This window comes from Pantherophis guttatus, chromosome 2 (genome assembly GCF_059756535.1).
Source record: "Pantherophis guttatus breed Tessera chromosome 2, ASM5975653v1, whole genome shotgun sequence".
In the NCBI taxonomy this organism is placed as follows: Eukaryota; Metazoa; Chordata; class Lepidosauria; order Squamata; family Colubridae; genus Pantherophis; species Pantherophis guttatus.
In genome coordinates, this window is record NC_142064.1 from 166,221,418 (window position 1) to 166,242,827 (window position 21,410).

Genomic DNA, 21,410 nt, shown 5'->3' on the forward strand with positions numbered 1-21,410 from the left:
TTTTGGGCACCAGGGACACAATTTCATGTGCTGCCTGCATCCCATGAATGGGACTCCTCTTGTTCGCGCAGCCTAGTTGCGGGCATGCTGCGGACCAGTGCTGGTCCATGGACCAGGGATTTGGAGACCCCTGATCTAGATTGCAATTCCAGAAGAATCAAGGTTAAATACCCAGACAGAACATTCATTATACAGGAAGATAACAAAGAAGTACAGTTCACATATATATGAAACTTCCAAGATGGCTTGGCCAGTGCCACCTTGGCTTTTTCTCATAGGTAAATGAAATAGACCAGAGTGCCTTTCACTCATCCAGTTCATCTGGGAGTTGCCTGATTTTAGAGAATTGCCTTTTGTTGTGGAAACTATGCCCTCTTTTTTCTTCAAAGTCATCAGTTTTGATAAATTGCATCAGCTGAAGTCTCCCAAACCCTTTTTGCTTCCATGGCTGCTTTAGGTGGGTCTCATGCATTACATTTTCCATAGATGTCAATTCACAAACATGTGGCATAAAGCTACGTATACTTGTGTTTGTTTGTTGTGTTTATATACTGCCATATTTAGCAAAAATAACTCCTATAATGGTTTATAACTCCAAACATAAAAGCAGAATGAAGCATAATAAAAATAAAAACAGCCATAAAATTTGCTGTGTATTAGTGCCCATACATTTCCCAAGGCCCTCTGGAATAGCTCTGTTGTTAACAATTTCTGGAAATCAAGAGGGAAAGTGTTCCATTACATGGTCACAGTAGCAGAAAAATGTTGCCTGTAAGTCTCAGCCCATTTCATATATATAATGCCAATATATTGGCATTAATTCAGAGTTAAAATAAATTTATAAATTTAATATAAATAATATATTTAAACAATTAAATAATATATTCTAACAAACTTTTGTTTTGGGGTTTTGTTTTTTGTTTTTTGCTAAGAAAACTAAGTTATTTACTTGCATGCTTAGATCATATGTTAAGTGTATGACAGAGCTACAGTTTCAAAAGCAGTTGAAATATGTAAAAATTGGGAATAATAAGTCTGTATGTGCACCTTCAAGTTAGCCTTGACTGCAGGCAACAAGTACCTGCAATTTTCTTGGCAACATTTTTGGAAGGGGTTTATCACGGCATTCTTCCTATGACTTCCTATGACTTTGTGTGAGGAAAGCTTTCCTCACACAAGCACGAAGCCAAAGACACCAACCTGAAGATGACGAGTGGGACCTCGTCGAAACGTCGCCAAGATACTCTCAATCTTACATGGGAAAAGACCCGAATACACCAAAACTTGCATACAGTATATATATAAATATATCATTAACTATGTGTATTTACATGTCTGAAAGCCTACATAACAACAGACAGAAATATTTATTTACACATTTGATTAAACCCGATCCATTTCTATTGTTAGGTGATTTTTTTGAAGATTGTATTAATAATGTTCAAAAAATAACCACCCAATAAAATAATAATCCTTATTACAACAGTAATATTTTAAAATGAAGTGTCCACAATACAGAGGATAAAGTTCCCCACCTAACCCCCCCAAAAAATAATCAGTTTATCAAATTACATAATTTATCAAATTAAAACCCAATGGAATGGGAGATTTTTAATTCAGCCGGAGTCCATGTTGGGAGGGTATACATCTGTTAGGCCGCAAACCTAGAATAACTCATAGTGATACTTCCAAGCTGAGTTCTTTATTGTTTTCATACCTTGACCAGACTGAGGATTCTTGGATAGGATAGGATAGGATAGGATAGGATAGGATAGGATAGGATAGGATAGGATAGGATAGGATAGGATAGGACAGGACAGGACAGGACAGGACAGGACAGGACAGGACAGGACAAGAGAGAACAAGAGAGAACAAGGTAAAGCTGGAAGGGATCTTGGAGATCTTAGTCCTCTGGAATATGCCCTCTCTCTCCTGGGAATCCATCTCCTTACTACATTTTATTACAGAATCTGAACCTGAACAGATTGCTGGAAAAAAATACTGTGTAATTAATACTAAGTAATTAGCAGAATGTCCCATTAAATAGAAAAAACTGCCCATGATATAGTTGTCTTGAATGCAGAGTACAGACTTAGTACTCTGAGCTGGCAATATATGTAAGCAGACATTCATTAAATTTGAAGTAAATTGTTGATTTTTTAAAAACAAGATCTGTGAGAAACTGAAAACTGGCAGGGAGAACTTCAACAGATGTAGGAAGAGACGGTAGGGCCTAGCAGTGGGAATGATGCAAAGAAAATGTTTCTTTTAAAAAATAATATCTTTATTAAGTTTCAATTTCACATATTAAATTGCATACTATCATAAAAAGAAAAGGAAAAGGTAAAGAAAAAAATACATTAAAGTGTCCAAAAATACAACTAACAAATGCAACAAAAATGCCCTCTATCTTTTTTTTAGTAGATATATTAACTATCTAATCAAATTATTGTCATGAAGAAAATGTTTGAAAGTGATATGACCTTAATTGACTTGAAGTCTGCCTTTGGGTTTTCCCTTGAATAACATTGTATTAGAAGGAGATTATATGAGCTATATACATATTCAGTCATTAGAACAGTATTTTGGTGCTAGATAAGAGTTAACAAAATTAAAAGGGGTTGGACTTAGTCCACTTATGTAAATATGGAGGCTCTAGAATAATCCTTTTTTTTGCCACTCCTTCTCTTATGCCTCTATTATCCCCTGTAAATCCATTTTATAACAATTTAATAAAAATTACTCAGTATATTTCTATAGTTCCGTCTCAATATTTAAAAATTCCTGCTTAATAAAATTTCATCAATCCCATAATTATACCTCCAAAACCCCTAAATTTATGATCTTTAAAATTCTTTAATAATATACAGCCTTATAGTTTTCTAATTATATATCTTCCAATTGTCCAAATTTTAAAGTCTTATTTAACTTTCCTTCTTTTCTCTTTTCTTCTGTCACCTTTCTTCTTTTGTCTCATAGAATGTTCTGTTGAATAACATTAATAGTCCAAATTCAAGTTAATCCACTAGATTCCTCCAATCTTTCAGATCCATAATCCAATAGCCAATTTTAATAAAGTTTAGTTATTTGCAAGGTAGTTCCTTTTAAGAATCTTCAGAAGTGAAAAGTTGTCTTCTAAAAGTAAAGTCAAGGTCAGGCCATCTTCCAGATGTTATTACTTCTATTCTGTGTATTAGACTTTGTGTGTATTGAGTTGACTTTTACTGAGCATACTGTGGCTATAGTGCTGTAGTACTTCTCTTCTTCCTTCACCACCCCTACAAGGCGGCTAGGGTCTCCCGACAGCGGTTACCAACTGGATTTCGTGAGGCTCAGCGGAGCCCGCTATTTTCCAGCCATTCTCACCACAACGTCAACCGGAAGTCCCAATTGCAACTTCTTAAATTAAAATGTTCAACCTCTTCATTATTATTTACATCTGTAAATTGATTTTGTCCATAGTTTTCAGAAAAGTCATGAATCTAATTTCTCCAAGGAAATTTACAATTTAGATCACATTACTGTACATATTTGAAGGTGAAGGGAAGATTCTGCAGAGTTTAAATACTAGAAGCAAATAGAAATTAAATCTTGTGTAAAGCCTGAAGACCATTTCTTTTATTAAGCTGGATATGCAAGTATGTTCTTCCAACTACGATGGATTTGTTTCCTGGTAAGTAAAAAAACAAATGAACAAAAAGATTGAATAGACTCATAAAGCTGAAGACCGTGTAATTATTTGTATGCTAATGTTATTAAATAAAACAATAAATTATTTGCCTTTAAATTGTTTGAATTGCTTTTTATTTATTCAATCTCCAAATGATGAATGTGACTTAAGAAGTCTTAATATTTGTGTGTGTGTCCTATTCAAAGATTCTACTTAGGACATAGGATGGAACAATGATCATCCATAGAGCATATGGTTCATATACATTACAGCTGGTTCTTGATTTATGACTGATCACTTCATTCAAAGTTGCAATGGATCTCCCCAGAGCTACTTTTGACTCAGTTTCAAATTGCCTTTCGAGACAACCTTATATTTACTGATTGGATTAAAAGCAATTTCTTTCCCTGATGGATAAAAGGGAGATTACAGAGGTAGCAGCAAGAAAGCCACTGGGTAGGTTATGTTATGTAAGTAACTACCAAGTATGTCAACATATATATAGACCTATAAAGAGATACATTATATACTTACACTGAATTGGAAGAAATACATGGATTTGTTTGCATGAGTGAATTTCTGCCATTTCTGCACAATAAACAAGGAATAAACAAATAGTGAAGTTAACAAGACCAAGAAAACAGTTAATGAGTATTTTCTATCTTTTTTTAATGAGGCAAAAAGTCTACTTTTATTGTTCATTTTTAATTAACCTTTCTTTATTTTATTTACATGGGTAATCCCCTCATCACAGTGATTCTGGCAGTGAACACACTTTAAATGAACTGTAATGTAAATAAAATAAAATATAAAAATTTAAAATGTATAATATATATTATAACATAAAATATGTTCTGTAATTGTTTCCATTCATTTTCAGGGTTTGAGTATTTGAAATTATTTAAATGGACCCATGCTTTTTCTTTAAGGCAATAAACAGGCCAAAGTCTCCTTTTAATTAAGCTCCTGATAACCTATATTCAGACAGTCATGCAGTGTTCTTAACAACAGTATAAATATGGTTTACTATTGCCTTCTTCTGAGATATTTTTTTACTAGCAAGAAAAATAAATTCAAATATAATCTCAAGATTTTTGCACATTATAGGATTCCCCATGCATTTTCAGTTATTGGGAAATGATATTAATAGATAAAATACAGGTAGAAAAAAAGGCACATGGACATAGGATGCAGTGAAAAGGGTTGGAGTTTCCCATGAACACTGTGGCTCATGGGTTGGTGATTTATTGGATTCAAACCAAGGAAGTTAACATTGGGTCCATTCAAATATATTTCAATATTTTCTAGGCACCATAGATTGAACATTTAAGTATGAGGATAGATTGAATATTTAAGTATGAGGTCCCAGAGATGATAAATAATGATGCAGATGCAATGTTTTCATGCCAAATAAGAAAGCCCCAATTTTTTTTTGCCATGTCTGGCTTTATAACAATGGTTAAAGTAAATGGTCGTTAGGTATTGAAAAATATTAATCTCTAGTTAGCCCTTACCTGCAGAAGATAATTTTTCCTCCCTGTTCTCCACCACGTTACAGCCAATAAAATGCAAGCCAATGAAATAATAGCTATCACAATGATTATTATCATAGGTGTATTCAGCGTAGACTTTTCTGCTATAATCATGGAAGTGCTAACATTTTGAAGTATCATACATGTAGAGACTGTATAAAATTAAGAAAATGGAGTTAATTTTCCACCTGGACAATTAAAAGGTACTACCCTGTTTCCCCTAAAATAAGGCATCCTCTGATAATAAGCCCAATCGGGCTTTTGAGCACATGCACTAAAATAAGCCCTCCCCCGAAAATAAGTCCTCCCCGAAAATATTTAAACGCATGCACAGCCAGTCCCCACCATTTCCTCTGCTTTCCTCCACGCGTCCCAAAATAATAAGACCTCCCTGAAAATAAGGCCAAGCGCTTATTTCGGGGTTCAAAAAAATATAAGACAGGGTCTTATTTTCGGGGAAATACAGGTATCTTCTTGAAGTTGTGCTAAATTCCAGGTAATTTCATGGACATGTCCATATGATTTTCTTGGCAACTACACAGACATGTTTCTTCCAAATTTAGTCTAGTTCTGGGTTTTCTTGGGTGGTTTTAAATCCAGGTATGAACTTTGATCCTACTTAGCTTTTTTGATTCAACCAAGTTCAACTATATGCTGTTATCTAGCAAAGTGTATGATGCTTATCAAAGATACAACATAGAAGGAAGCCATTTGCTTCCCAAAAGTGGGACCACTACAAGTCCCTGCTTTGCCATCAAACTAAAACCATTGCCCCCATTCTGTTGAAAGAATCTCTTCTCCCAGGTCTGTCAACAAAAAGTACATCCTATTAGTTTTGTCATAGAAACCAAATGTTAACCTAATATTATACTGAATATTAGATACATGGAACAAGTAACATGACAAAGTGGTGGTCTTCATGTGCTGCTGGAATTCTAGACAGAACTCCAGACAGTAGCTTGCCAAGAACTCAATGCAAGACAGTGATTGGCCCCCAAGCATCAATCTCACATTTTTATTAATTCACCCCCAAAGATCTTATAATTACATTTCCATTTAATCACTCCAAAATGCTCATTACCCACCCAAAATTATTCAGTGAAAACAGTGGGATCTTAGTGGAATCTGAACAAACACAATTGTCAAGCCTATCTTGGGAAAGATATCTTATGCTAACTGTTCTTTTAATATTTTAATTACCTATGTTCCTAGATTGGTTGTTGATAATTTGAAGTATAGATGTGACAATGAAAAAATGAAACATACCTTGTCTGCTAGGAACTCTTGTGTGGTTCAAAGTACAGCAATATTCAGTTTCAGAGGGAGCAGATTCCAGTTGAAGGGTATTGCTCAGGCTGAATGACCCATTCTCATTTTTCACAGACTGAGATGTTGATTTATGGGTCAGATTAGTTCCACCCTTAAAAACCCAATAGAACTTCTCCTCTGGGTAACCTCCAGATGCTGTACAAATAAGAGTGTCTTCCTGTTTCATGACTTGAGGATTCGTATATGGTGCTGCCAAAATATAACAATGCACTAATCAGAACAGAACTACATGGCTCATAGACTTTAAAGGGATTCTCCAAGATCTACTGTTTTTCCGGTTATATTTGTGTCACTCCCATCCCTTGTCTCTCTTCAGGAATGTATAGATCCAAGCCAGTTATCATTAAGCTCTAATTTTTTTTCATTGCATTATTTAAAAAAATAGAGTAACTGCAAACTAGTGATTGCTGTGGATGCCCACAGGATAGTTCCAGAGTCATCATAATTGGCAAATCAAATGCATATAATTAACTGGGGGAATTCAAAATTAGATTTTTGCAGTTAATATTATGATATATTTTGCTGCAATAATATTCTAGACTTTAAAAGAAGAACAATGATTTATTTATTTACTTGTTTGATTGTTTGTTAATTTGTTTGTTTATTTATTTATTATAGGCTGTCCAACTAACTTTCTCTTTCAGTCTTTCACTTTCTCAGTCTAACACACCTCACAAGTGTTGTGGGGAAAATAGGAGGAGAAAGACATACTAGGTATGTTATCTACCTTGATTTATTTATAAAAATAATAAAGGCAGGGTAAAAACAAACAAACAAACAAACATTATTCTGGATTGTACAATTTTAAAAAATGTACCAGAACTCACAGTTTCCTGGTTTCTAGCCTGATGATTTAATCACTAGACCAAATAGTCTTTTCTATAAAGGATTTTGAAAGTATATTTCAAAGAATTCATGTTTATGACATTCTGTTTGTTCCATACTTCTAAATGCTTGCTTAGTGAATAGGCAGAGTGGAGAAGACTGATTTGAAGCTTTCTGGAAGCATCTGATTAACATTCCTGGAAATAAAAGTGAAGGACTACATGGGCATACTTTGTTAGAAGGAAAGCCTGAGAAAATAATACAGAATGACCCCATGTTCAGTTTAGTATATGATAGGTAGAGATAAACTCTGACAAGATTTGGAGATTCTGTTATTCTACCACCTATAACAACAAAAAGCACCCCAGAACCCTCGCCACACTTGTTTCTTGACTTTGCCCTTTCCAAATTTCTTTCTGCAACACTAAGCAAAATCAAGGCAGGATTGTTTTGAGTTTCTTTCTCACCCTTCCATCTTTCTTAGTACTGTATAATCTTTTCTCCAAGTTCCCTTTCAATGGCTCATTTACTCATCTTCCTTCCCAAGGGCAGATCTACATAATGTCAGCATGCAAGCCCCACCTTTTATGCTTGGATTGCAAGGTAGCACACAAGTATATGAAGGCTGGAGTGTATGTCAGGATTGGCATTTAGTCATTGACTCCATCCCTCTCCTCCCCCTGTGCTGATGTTTATGGTGAAAGCCAGTATTAATAGTGAAATTTTATGAATGGCAGTTGCTGTAGTAATTGATTTTGACCAACACACATTCAATTCTAGTTTCTTGAGGTTCATTGATCATAGGCTCAGACTTACCAAACACCTCTAGAGATATACTCAGATTATCCATACAGTTTCTAGTTATATAACTTAATATATAGGTTCCTTCATGTGATATCTTTATTGGGTTAATACTCAGAGAAGCTGTATTGTTGTGAAATTCCAATGTTGTTTCACCATCAGTCAAGGTGCTATTCGGTTTTTTGATGACACCTTTGGGAATACAGTCTCCCTTAAGGGGGCAGAATCTTATTCCCATAGATACAATGGGTGCATTATTCTTGCATTTAATCATAATGTCTTTTCCAAGTTCTGCAATGTTGGGTTTTGAACATGATAAACAATCATCCCCTGGGGGAAAAAAAGCAGAAGACATACCATTACACTGCATGTTTTTCATTTACCAAACCTAAACTATTAGGAATTAAGAATGCTATTTCTATAGCCAGAAGACATATTTGGATAGAAAAAGTTCAGTGTTTAGTAGTTCAGGCAATAAGGCTAATAGGAAAGCTCTCCTAAAGTTTGGGACAATGGCTGCTATTCAGTGTTGTCACCTCTGTTTTGTCTGAGGCATGGATAAACTGAATTCATAACAACCATTAATTGGATACAGCAAAAAAAAAAATGACAGTTAAAAATAATATATAAGCTGAATAACTGAATGTATAACAATGAACAAGAATATCTAGTTTTTCAGCCATGTTTTATTAAGTAATATTTCCTCTTTCTAAAGCCTTATAAGAATCATACAAGCAAACAAACATATTAAAAAACAGATGGTTTGTATCCTATAACTGAATTGTTTTTATTGATTTGACTTACTTTAAGTTTGTAATAATTTCTAAAAATCATGAGTTTGGCATTTGGTCCTTAGCATAAACTTGCAGGATATTCTTCCTCCCTACCTGGCTAGTGTACAGGTTATTAGTATTATATAACTCGACATAGTTAACATGCATTAATAGAGACACACCATTTCAATTCTCTAAAAATACAGCAGCTGTAGCTTTAATGTTAGAAATGATTACTCTTTTTTCCTTCTCCAATAAAAGGCAAAGTAAAATAAGAGTAAAGGAAATGCAGTTGAAGGAATCTCACCTATGTCCTGTTATAAGGCAGTATAAAAATATTGTGGCTATAAAATATACTGAGACAATAGAAAACATTTACCTGCTTGAATGTCACTTAAAACATTCAACAGTAGGAAAGTGAATAGTAACATTCGTAAAGATGCCATATTAACACCAATTGTTTCTGGAATCTCAGCGGAAGGCATTTCAGAAACTGAGTCACCAACTTGAAATAGCAATCAACGTTTTTCCTGTTGAAAAATGACGACATTAAGTATTCCTTCTCCATCTTGCTCAATTAGAATAATCTGTGAATAAAATTATTCCCAAATAATTCTTTACCCTGTACTTCTGGATTAAAACCTTTCTTTTAAAAAAAGTTTTGTAGAAGAAAAAAAAAATCTCATCATCATTTAAGAAAATGGTAACTGAGAGCCACTTTGGTGTAATGGTGAAGGGGCTACAAACCAGGAGAATGGAGCTTGTCAATCGAAAGGTCAGCAGTTCAGCAGTTTGAATCCCTAGTGCCGCATAATGGGGTGAGGTCCTGTTACTTGTCCCTGTTTCTGCCAACCTAGAAGTTCAAAAGCATGTAAAAAATGCAAGTAGAAAAATAGGGACCACTTTTGGTGGGAAGGTAACAGTGTTCTGTGTGCCTTTGGCGTTTAGTCATGTCGGCCACTTGACCACGGAGACATCTTCAGACAGCGTTGGCTCTTCGGCTTTGAAATGGAGATGAGCACCGCCCCCTAGAGCCATGAACGACTAACACATACGTGCGAAGGAAACCTTTAACTTTAGCCATGAAAGCTAACTGAATGCCTTTAGCCCAGTTATTTTTGCTCAGCCTATTATGTCAGGCTCTGGTGTCAAGCTTGTTTGTCATTCTAATTACAAGCTGTGAAGCAACATTTGGTTGATGCAAAAAAAAAAAAAAAAAAAAGCAGCCCATGCAGTTGCAAGATAAATTCTAGGACAGGGCTGTCAAATTCGTAGTAAAAAATTTTTAATCCCACCACTGAAGCAGTTGTTCACTTCAAATGATTGTCAAGATATTTAAGTATTTTTTATATATAAAAACATCTATTGGTACTACCAATTCATATCTTTAAAATGTCACGGTACTAGCTGTGAAGTAAGTCACCTTATGACAATAGCAAAACAAAACATTTCAGTCAGATTAGAAGCCTGTACTACATTCATTTATAAAAATATTCTGTTATTTCTTTTCTCACCAAAAGAGGACCCCCTGTCTCTTTTGAGTGTATCAGTAACATAAGGTTAACTCGTAACTGATTTTAAACAAATGGCTCTCAACATCTATTATAATTTCTCCCCATAACACATGATGATGTGAATGTTTTCGCTGATATATCTGTGTCTAGTATGAGTTAAAAGAATTGTTATCGGTTCACATTTTTTCCTTCTGCCATCACAGAGTTTCAGTGAGTTTGCATTTATATAGTAAATCCAGCACATGGTATCAAATTATAATTATAGTGGGATGGAGCTCCAGAGATCATTCAGTTTGTAATACAAAGTGGTTTTTTAAATCTATCTTTATTGTTGAAATAGTGAAATACTGTACAAAAGAGAAAACGAAGTAAAATAAGATAAAATAAAATAAAAGAACAGCTTTATGAAAAGGCTATTTCATAAAGTTATTGTTATTATTATAACAAATGGGGTTATTGTTTAGGTCCTAGAAGCCATATTCCAAACGTCTAAATTTGCCTTGCTGTGCAATGAGTTGTATATAAACCATCCTTTCTTACTTAAATTTACTGTGTATACTGTATATACTGCAAATTGTGCCACTGCAGTATATTCTCTAATTTTAGTCTCCCAATCTGATACCTTCTGCAAAGTTTCTCTGGGAATTTTATTCTTGTGGCTGTCAACATATATAATAGTAAACTGTATATTTTACATTTATGTTTCCTGGAATTATACCTAAGAAAATAATTGTGCTTTAAGTTCAATTTTTAGTTTTTGAATTTTTTGAATGTTTTAATGTATTTCTTTCCAGTTCCTTTGAGCTTTTATTATTAACATAACCATCACATGTGATAAAATTTTCCATCTCTGTTATGGCATTTCCAACATTTGTTGTCATGTGCCTTGTCTGTCTTGGCAATCATTGATGGAGTTAATTATAGTTCAGAGTAACTTTTATAGATTTTTTTTTGGTAACTCTTCCCACAGGGCCATTGTGATTGTTTCTTTGAATTTTAATATCAATTATACCATAGCACTTTTGATTTGTTCTGTGTCCATGTTGCGTTTCACCAGCAATTTGTAAATACATTCTAATGTGTGTTCTTGATTTTGTATCAGCATTTCAAATTATGTTATTTTTCTCAAGATCCTTGCTTCTTTTTTAAGATCTCTTTGTGTTTTTTTTCAGTGTTCTTTTCAGTGTTCTTTGGACAATTCTTGTGACTTTAATCTCTTTCCTGAATCTGGATATAACATGTTGGCAAATGTAATTAATTTTATTTTATTATTTTATAACACTTTATTCCTCTTCTCTATCACTATTAGTGTCCTCTCTTTTCTGATTTGAGATTTAGTTGGTGGCCTTCAACTGATGGAAGACATTCAGTGCAAAAGGGAGAGATAATGTTTTCCAGAGATTTCTGCATATACATGCAGTAAGATAAGGACTTTTCTGCAGAATTTGCACTTAAAATTACTGTGCTTGTTTCCCAGGAGCATGTGTTATCACCTTTTAATTAAAATATACATTTTCAATCTATATTAAAATTAGATAATTTCAGCAAGTAATATTGCAGCATATTTTTCCCACTAACACAATCACTACAAGTATGTAGCCAAGATTTTTGCGTGACTAAGGGTACTTTTACAGCTAACTTCATGCATACACAGCAATTTATTACCAGAATTAAACCAAAGTGAAAGTATTGCAGCAAAGTATCAAAACTCTTCTAACTTTACCTTTGTCCCAGAGCTATATTGTTAGCAAACACCTAGTCTGCCTTTAGCAACTAACTCTCCCCTTTTTCCTCCTCTTCCCTCTCCCTCAGCTTTTCACTCAGAAAGATAAGAAAGGGAAGATAAGAAGGGAGTTGGCTGGTTTTGGTGTGCACATAAAATCATTCTTTATTCTCTTTTTGGATCCTGACAGACATTCCTCCACAACTGAAGTTGTGTGATGCACCTCCCTCTGAGTCTTCTGCCCAGTCTTGCCCTGTGTGGGACTTCTCCAAGGTCTCTGGTTGTCTGTCTGCAGGTAGTACAAGAGCCTTGGTAGTACAGTGGTCTAAGGCACCCTGTTATTAAGCTTGTTATTAAGACCAGCTGCCTGCAATTACTGCAGGTTCGAATCTCGCCAAGGCTCAAGGTTGACTCAGCCTTCCATCCTTTCTAAGGTAGGTAAATTGAGGACCCAGTTGTGGGGGCAATAAGCTGACTTTGTATAAATATACAAAAGAATGAAGGCTATTGCTTAGCGCATTGTAAGCCGCCCTGAGTCTCTGGAGAAGGGCGGCATATAAATCTAAATAAAAATAAAAAAATAAAATAAATAAAAACCATGACTCTTTGTTCCGTCCACTTTGGGTATTGGGTGAAGCATATCCCTTTGTCTGTTTGTCACTTCTCTTGTCCCAAGAAGCCTCCAGGTGACATCTTCAACCTTTTTCTTCTTCTGGAGGCAGGAAACAGCATTTACACAGTCCAATGGCCCAGGACACTGAAGCAATCTCTCTTTCTAGTCTGATTTCCCATATGTCTCTTCTAAGGCATTCACTGCCTTGATGCCTCAGAAGGGCAAAGACTCAAACGTGACATGCCTCTCCATTTTCCTTCTCTCTCACTCTCTCTCGCTCTGATTTTTCTCTCCTGGACTTTTTTTTTTTTTTTTAATTTATATGCTTCATATAAACTTCAATACCCATATATTATGTCTGCCCATTAGAATGCTTTTTCTATCTGTAGGAGGTTAGCACCCACCCTTCTCCTAGAAGAATGAAATATTTTAGGAAATATTAAAAAGGCAGAATATTACATTTCCCTGGATGAGAAATGGAGAAACATGTTTTAAAGACAAAGCAGCTCCCTGCAGCTTCCTGCCTCCCCCCTTGTCAATGGGCCAGAGGCAGAAACTCATTCCCCCCACCTTTGTCAATGGGCCATCATCTGCACCACAATAGGACCCATCTAGCAACAGAAACTCACCAAGGCTCAAGCAAGCTTGAGAGACAACCTACAAAGTTAGCTAAGGCCCTTGCCCCCTGGGAGTTTGACAACCAATCATGATATATTTCTTATACAGGAACAGGAAACACTAAGGTGGGGCCCATCAAAGGGTATAAACTCAGACACTCTCAGCATCTCGGTCTTTTCTTTGCTTCTTCAGCCAACATTTTGAACAACATTGTGATCACCTTTTCTTTTCAGGAACTCAAGCCATGTGATTCCTGTCCACCATTAAATCATCTTTCCAAGCAGTCTCTATGTTTCCAGTGTCTTTTTCCTCACTTGAACTGAACCCAGAAGGATATTTCTTCTAACAAATCCTAGCTAGCAACCAAAGCAACTTGTTTGCCCCCAGGATAGCCTATCTGTACTTCAAGGCCTAGGGCACAATCACTTAAATATAAGTTAGCAATGTGCTACAGCTGCCAAAAAAGCCAAGACAGTCCTATTAATAGAGGGACAGAATCAAGACCATGTGACGTGTTAATACTAGTTTATAATGCCTTGATAACTTCACACTTGGAATATTGCATGCAGTTTTGGTTGCCAAGATATTAAAAAGGTGTTGAGACTCTAGAAAGAGTGCAGAGAAGAGCAACAAAGATGATTAGGAAACTGGAGGCTAAAACATATGAAGATTGGATACATCTAGTTTAATGAAAAGAAGGACTAGGGGTGACATGATAGCAGTGTTCCAATATCTTAGGGGCTGCCACAAAGAAAAGGAGAGTCAACCTGTTCTCCAAAGCACTGAGGATAGGACAAGATACAATTGATGGAAACTAATCAGAGAGAGAACCTACCTACAACTAAGGAGAAATTTCCTGCAGAACAATTAATCATTGAAATGACTTTCTTCCAGAAGTTGTGAAGGCTCCAATACTGGAGATTTTAAAGAAGAGATTGGACAACCATTTGTCAACTCCCTGCTTGAGCAGGGAGTTGGACTAGAAGACCTCCAAGGCTCGTTTCCAATTCTGTTATTCCGTTAAGGCCATATTTGAACTTCTCATTCCCCCCCCCTTTTTTTTTTCTCTGCCCACTCACACCAGATCCAAAGCATCCAGCCTGGCCACAAAACCCACATGCCACAGATATCATTGGATTTTTCACTCTCTACCAGCCAGAGTCAAAAATGGAAAGATAGTTTATTCATTATGTGGAGCACCGTGATTGAATGACTGTGTTGTAAACAGGAGGGATACAACATCCTCTAACTGTGGCCTAGAGGTGGAGCTCTTGCCTCACAATCAGGAGGTTGTGAATTCGATCCTAGGTAGAGGCAGATGAAGGGTCTCCTGCTTGGGCAGGGGGTTGGACTAGATGACCTGCAAGGTCCCTTCCAACTCTGTTAATCTGAATGATCTATCTCCTGTTTACAACATAGTCATTGCAGCAGTTCCAAGAAGGTTCAACACCCATTTGCACTTCTACAGATGATCCTGAGGGCACAGATAAACCTCCAAGTGGCCTCAACAACTCTTTGAAAGAGTGCTAATGATCAGATGACTACAAGGAATATACAACCTTCCATTGTCCACCATTGAAGCTTCTTGGATGAGGAATGAAACCAAGACAGTTGGGGGCAATATGCTGACTCTGTAAACTGCTTAGAGAGGGCTGTAAAAGCACTATGAAGCGGTATATAAGTCTAAGTGCTAGTGCTATTTGAAGGGAAAATAAAAAAGCATCTTTGGGACAAGCTTCTTCCTTCTTTTCACGTTCCATAAGAGTTTTAATTCATTCATTCATTCATTTATTTAGCATATAGCATCTACAGAGGTCATGCAATCACTGAGACACAAATTTAGTTTAAATAAAGTGTCAGCAAATATGTATGTATACATTTATGTATGTATGATATGTAGACAATGCAATGTAAGTGATAATATAAGGGTCCATAAGGGTTGAGGATCTTTTAAAAACATATAAAGACATTTTTATTTGACTAGTGAGTATGTGGTGGGACTATTTATATCACTTTGCTGACAGTTTCTAGTTTAACATCTGTTTTAGTAAATATGGCTATAGCTGCATTCTAACATAGTTATAACTATAAGCCATTGTCCCAGATGATTGTTGTACTGGGTTTAATTGTAATTGTTCATTTTACTGATCTGCAAGTAAAGATTTTGACTGGGTAGAATTTTGTAATTGCTGTGCTTTCCTGAATTGTAGCATATCTTGGTAAAGGCGTGATTGGCTGATCACACAATTAACTAGATATCTCCTACATTGACTCCTGCATACTTGATACGTTCCTGTCTGATGCATCTGCCAATGGCCCAATAAAAGAAAAACATATTTTTAAATCATTTTTATATATTTGGATCAGAAAGGGAAAAAGACAAAGAAGGGAGGGAGGGGGAGGGGAAGGGGGAGGGAGGGAAGAGGAAGGTTGGTTTTCTACTCTTATCAATATATTTATTTATTTTTTTAATGTGCATAGAGAGCAGTAACCAGTGAGCCAATGATAAAGGGCATTCCTATCACAATCACAGTAATCAACTGGCATGAAGGACTTTGCCCACACTGAAGTAATATGCATGAGGTAAACAAGTTAAGTAATAGGTAGCAAACATCTGATCTCCATTGGATCACAGTCTACTATTGGGGAAAACATGCATAGAGATTTTATACCAGGAAGCAGAATTATGACATCTTGGAAATAGAAAATATACATCTAAACAATTAATCCAAGCTGTTCTCAAGCATGGACATGAGCAACAGTTGCAAAAGTTTCCTTAGTTTAGGCTTTGGCATCTACTTAAGGAAGTTGTTTTAAGAAATGTTTTAAGAACTGTCATGCCACTTCCAGGAAAGCGCAACTAAAAAACCAAAAACCATAAATTACTTTATGTAAACATCTAACATATCCTTGACCCAAACATAGTTTGCAATCTATCAAGCATAAACATTCAGTGCATGGGGGAAAAAAAAACAGTACAGGTAGGTGATCATCAAAGCTGTAGCCACTTTCTTATGTGAAAATTAATATATGTGGAACTTCTGTTGGTTTGGCCCCAGAGAATTCCTATTTAATGGCTGTTCTTCAGAAAAATCTTAGTGGCTTTTTTCTAAGTTAATGGCTGCCAGTGAGCAATCAGGTGCAATTCAAGGGCTGATTATTAAGGTACTTTTCAAGTCCCATATGGCCCAGGACCCTGATATCTTCAGGACCAAATGAATCTGCTTGTCTAGTGAGATTAGAAACAGATGGCCCACTGTGGGAACACCATAGCCAGGTCTTCTCGGTGGTGGTTCGCCTTCTGCATATTTGCCCAAAAACCTGAGCAATGGCCACCACAATTCCCCCGCCCCCCCATTTTGGGCACCTTAAATTCAGATCTGCTCCTGATGATCTCAGTATTGCAATATTGTGGTTTCTCCTTATTTTGAATCTTCTCATTATGCAAGATGCTTCTGAAAGAAGTTGAAATGGATGATTATAATGTTTTCTCTGATGTACTTAATATATCAGGAAGTTACTTTGAATGGCTTATATCCTAAAAAGAATGCTACAAATACAGTAATGTAATGAACACACTTAACGGACAATGATTACTGAGACATGGTGTCAACAAAATGGATTGAAGGTACTTTTATTCTTCTCTGTTTATCCTTAATGTGAGCATTAAGGACACCTTACTGAAAAACTGTACTTCTAATGGCTGGATGCAGTCATGGGGAGCTGTGTAAAATGACAGGTTGGTGGTACAGCATACTATTATTGTACACCTGCCCCTATGTATTTCCATGCAATGTATACCAGCATTTTGCTTTTTTCACACACATTCACAAGCACCATGAATGACTTGATCTTAATCTTCAAAACTGCAATAACTTCCTTATGTCATTTCTAGGTTCTATCATATCTCAAGACCTAAAATGGACACTAACATCAAAAATATCATCAAAAAAGTACAACAAAACACAACAAATAATGTTCTTTCTGCACCAGCTCAGGAAGCTCAAACTGCCCAAGGAGCTGCTGATACAATTCTACAGAGGAATTATTGAGACTGTCATCTGCACCTCTATAACTGTCTAGTTTGGCTCTGCAACCCAACAAGACAGACACAGACTTCAAAGGATAATTAGAATTGCAGAAAAAAACAATTGCTACCATCCTGCCTTCCATTGCGGACCTGTATACTGCACGAGTCAGAAAGAGGGCTGTGAAAATATTTACAGATCCCTTGCATCCTGGATATAAATTGTTTCAACTCCTACCCTCAAAATGACGCTATAGAGCACTGTACACCAAGACAACTAGATACAAGAACAGTTTTTTCCCAAACGCCATCACTCTGCTAAACAAATTCCCTCAACACTGTCAAACTATTCACATTAGGCTGCATTACTATTACTATTGGTCTTCTCATCGTTCCTGTCGCCCATTTCCTCTCACTTGTGACTGCATAACTGTAACTTTGTTGCTTGTATCCTTGAGATTTATATTGATATTGATTGTTTCCTAGTATGATTTGATTGCTTATTGTACCGTATGACTGTCACTGGGTGTTGTGCCTTGTGACTCTTGATGAATGCATCTTGTCTTTTTATGTACACGGAGAGCATATGCATCAAAGACAAATTCCTTGTGTGTCCAATCACACTTGACCAATAAAGAATTCTATTCTATTCTATTCTATTCTATTCTATTCTATTCTATTCTATTCTATTCTATTCTATTCTATTCTATTCTATTCTATTCTATTCTGCAGCTGTGTATGTTTCCTGAGAGGTCATATTGTTGCTTTAGAACTTAGAATCATGAGCCTGGAAGGGATTTCAGAGATCTTCTGAAATCCCTTCCAGAGACCCCCCTATTCAAGGAAGGAGTCTTATACCATCCCAGTCAAAAAGTTGTCCAGTCTATTTTCAAAAACCTCTAGTGATCTTCAGAAGGAGAAGAATTAGACAAATAGCAAAGTGGAAGCATTCACTTACACATATGCACAGATTTACTCTTACTACAAATTACAGTTTACCAAACAATATTTGAATCAAATGATCAAAAATCAAAAGCGATTGACAAGGAAAAGGGAAGATATTCAGTTCAGTCTCCCTGTCCAGTCATTTGCTCCTATAATTATTCTTTTCCTTTCAGTTGTGTTCTTCTAGACCAGGCTTTCTTCTTTCATACCTGTTGGAATATAGCTCCTATCATTCACAGCCAGTAAGGGAATGAAAGTCACAGACTTCACCTAGAACTACAGATACATTCATATTTCTACAGATACATTCATATTTCATATTGCATATTTTTGAAAATGCAGAACATTCAGCCACGTACTCACATATCTGCACACTGAAAGTCATATTTTGTTTAAAAAATAGTGCCAGTAAAGATTTCACCGCATAAAATCTTAACAGAGCAGCAAGATAGAGCAAGCAGCAAAGCACCAGCGGTTCCTAAAAATACTTGGATTCTTTAGTAACAGAAAGTTGTACCTGATAAGCCACACTCCAGTTTTTTGGTAGTACGGTAGTAACAGATTCCACTATTGTTGTCAAAGAGTCGATACCTCTGAAGTTCAGTCTGCTCGCAAAGCAAAAAGTGTTCTCTACATTTGCTTTCATTTTCTTTTCGGTTTGAGACTTGTCAGCATAATAGGACCGAGAGATTGAAGTGCAAATGAGTCAGACAAGTTTTAAAATGGTATGCTGTACTTACATGTCTAAATTTAACTCTTTAGAATAATGCAAGAATGATCTCGTTAGTACCCTATGTACTATGTATCCTGTTGGAAAAGAATGGGCTCCCTGCCACCTGATACTTGAATTATGGCCATTATGCTACAATTGATAGGGGAGAATGGTCTTAAGAACAAGTGGAGCCAGGAGCATGCCTTTAGATTAGGGGTCCCCAATCCCTGGGCCATGGCCCAGTACTAGGCTGCAATCCATTCAGAAATGGGCCACACAAGTGGCAGGCAAGCACGTGCGCATAGCTCCACTTGTGCACGCATAAAGGTCCACTTGTGTGAGTGGCAGGCATGGCCACTGCTTGTACAAATGGACCTTCACAGGTGTGCACAAGTGTCCATCGATTGTACAAATGGAACTGTGCATCCAAGCACACGGATCTCCCCCTCACACAGAACCATTTCCTCTCCCCCCACCTGCTGATCCACAAAGGTGCTTTAGATCACCAATAGCAAAATGTACAAGCCCAGATTCAAGTCCAGAAACATATTACCTTAATTACAATGTTTACTTTTACCTGCTGTCTTTGCTCAAAAAGCTAAAAGTAGCATCCATAACACTGTGTCCTCCAGCTTTCCCAAACAGGCCTGGGGGGGGGGGGCAGTTTGGACTCAAAGATGCCTGCTCCAGTCACCCAATGAAATTCCTGGTCTTGAAATGACCCGGTGACCTCTAGCTGGTACCTCTAGCTGAACCTTCCAACACTGAGAGCATATCCACCAAAGACAAAGTCTTTGTGTGTCCAATCACATTTGGCCAATAAAGAATTCTATTCTATTCTATTCTATTCTATTCTATTCTATTCTATTCTATTCTATTCTATTCTATTCTATTCTATTCTATTCTACTCTACTCTACTCTACTCTACTCTACTCTATTCTATTCTAAGCATGACCTAGCTCTGCCATCCATGGTCACTGTAATGCCCCATTCTTTGGCTTCTACCCCCAACAACTTTTTCTGGGGCAGGACGAAGAGTAAGATTAGATGGTGCAATTCAAGGTCCTCGTTGCCTTTAAAACCCTCTGTGGTTTGGGGTTAGATCTGGCAGGAGAGACATGTTCTGGGTCCTGTCTTTAAGAAACTATTATCTGTTAAGACCCAGGAGGAGAGCTTTAAATGCCATGGTGCTTGCCATCTGAAACATCATCTCTCCCTAAAAAAAAAAAAAAAAAATTAAACTTGCCCCAACCATGTTGGCCTTTCCAAGGCCTTAAAAACTTATCTTTGCGATTGAGTTTGGTGCCTTGATACCATGGGTCAGCCCATGTCATAGCTTGTTTGAGTGGTTGTGAGTCATCTTGGCTACTATTTTTACGTTGTTTTTGTGGTTTTCAACTTTGATTGTTTTGTTATATTCTGTTTTGATTGTGAGTCACCACCACCCCTGGGAATAAGCAGCCTATAAATTTATTAAATAGACAAATAGTTTTCCTGATCAACTGTGGATCAAGTGAGTGGTGTTTCTTTCAGCCTTGTCTATCTATGTGCCTGCCCTATGGAACAATCTCACCGTGAGATTTGGCTGGCCCAAATCCCATGCAGTGTTTTGGAAAACCCTGAAGATTTGGTTGTTTCTCCATGTACCAGAATCAGGATGTTAGAGGAACCCAGTATGTGCATTTTATCTTTAGGTTTTAATGGGTTTTTTTAATAGTCCTTTGCTATGCTTTCAATCAGTTGTTGTCTTTTTCTACTATGTTTATTCTGTTTTTTGTTACCACACAAAATGCTTAAAGATGCGTGCCATATAAATATGTTTAATAAATAGTTACAGGCTTGAAATAAGAGACTGTTTACTTCTTTAGAGGATGTAGAAAATAAACTTGCTGTTCTAGAAGGTTCTGAAATAGAAACATGTAATGCTCAACTGACCTTAAAATCTGCCTTTTTTCTTAATTAGTTAACTAACTACTTTAATTATCAACTCTATCTTGGACACCAGAGTGCTTTTTAATCGATTCTAAGGAGAAATTTTGCTGCTCAGGAGTTTGTTTTTTTGGCCCTTCTTAACCTAAGCATACTTTCCTGACTGTATTTGCCAAGAATTAATGAGATAGATCCAGTCAAACAAACTGGCATAGTGTTTATCATTGTAGGAGCAACCTTCTCTAATATGTAATCCAAGGACATGTCCAAAAGAAGATCTTTGTGTTTATATGTTCTGTAGATTATTGCTTTCTATATCATTTGTGGCAACTTGGCTTAAGATAAAATCTCTCTCAAATTGAGTTTGATTCTTAGTTACTAAACAGACATGTCCATGTT

The 21,410-nt window shown here is 36.4% G+C and overlaps 1 protein-coding gene across 1 annotated transcript; it reads right to left on the bottom strand.

Moving 5' to 3' along the window:
- Nucleotides 1-2,262: 2,262 nt before the first annotated feature.
- On the bottom strand, nucleotides 2,263-19,130 carry LOC117660451 (uncharacterized). Its single transcript, XM_034408524.3, has 7 exons — nucleotides 18,888-19,130; nucleotides 9,310-9,460; nucleotides 8,173-8,487; nucleotides 6,469-6,720; nucleotides 5,185-5,354; nucleotides 4,205-4,258; nucleotides 2,263-3,670 (listed from the first exon to the last, which is right to left on the bottom strand). Exons 2-7 carry the CDS (start codon nucleotides 9,413-9,415, stop codon nucleotides 3,653-3,655), a joined length of 915 nt encoding a protein of 304 aa, XP_034264415.2. The 5' UTR covers nucleotides 9,416-9,460; nucleotides 18,888-19,130; the 3' UTR covers nucleotides 2,263-3,652.
- Nucleotides 19,131-21,410: the final 2,280 nt, after the last annotated feature.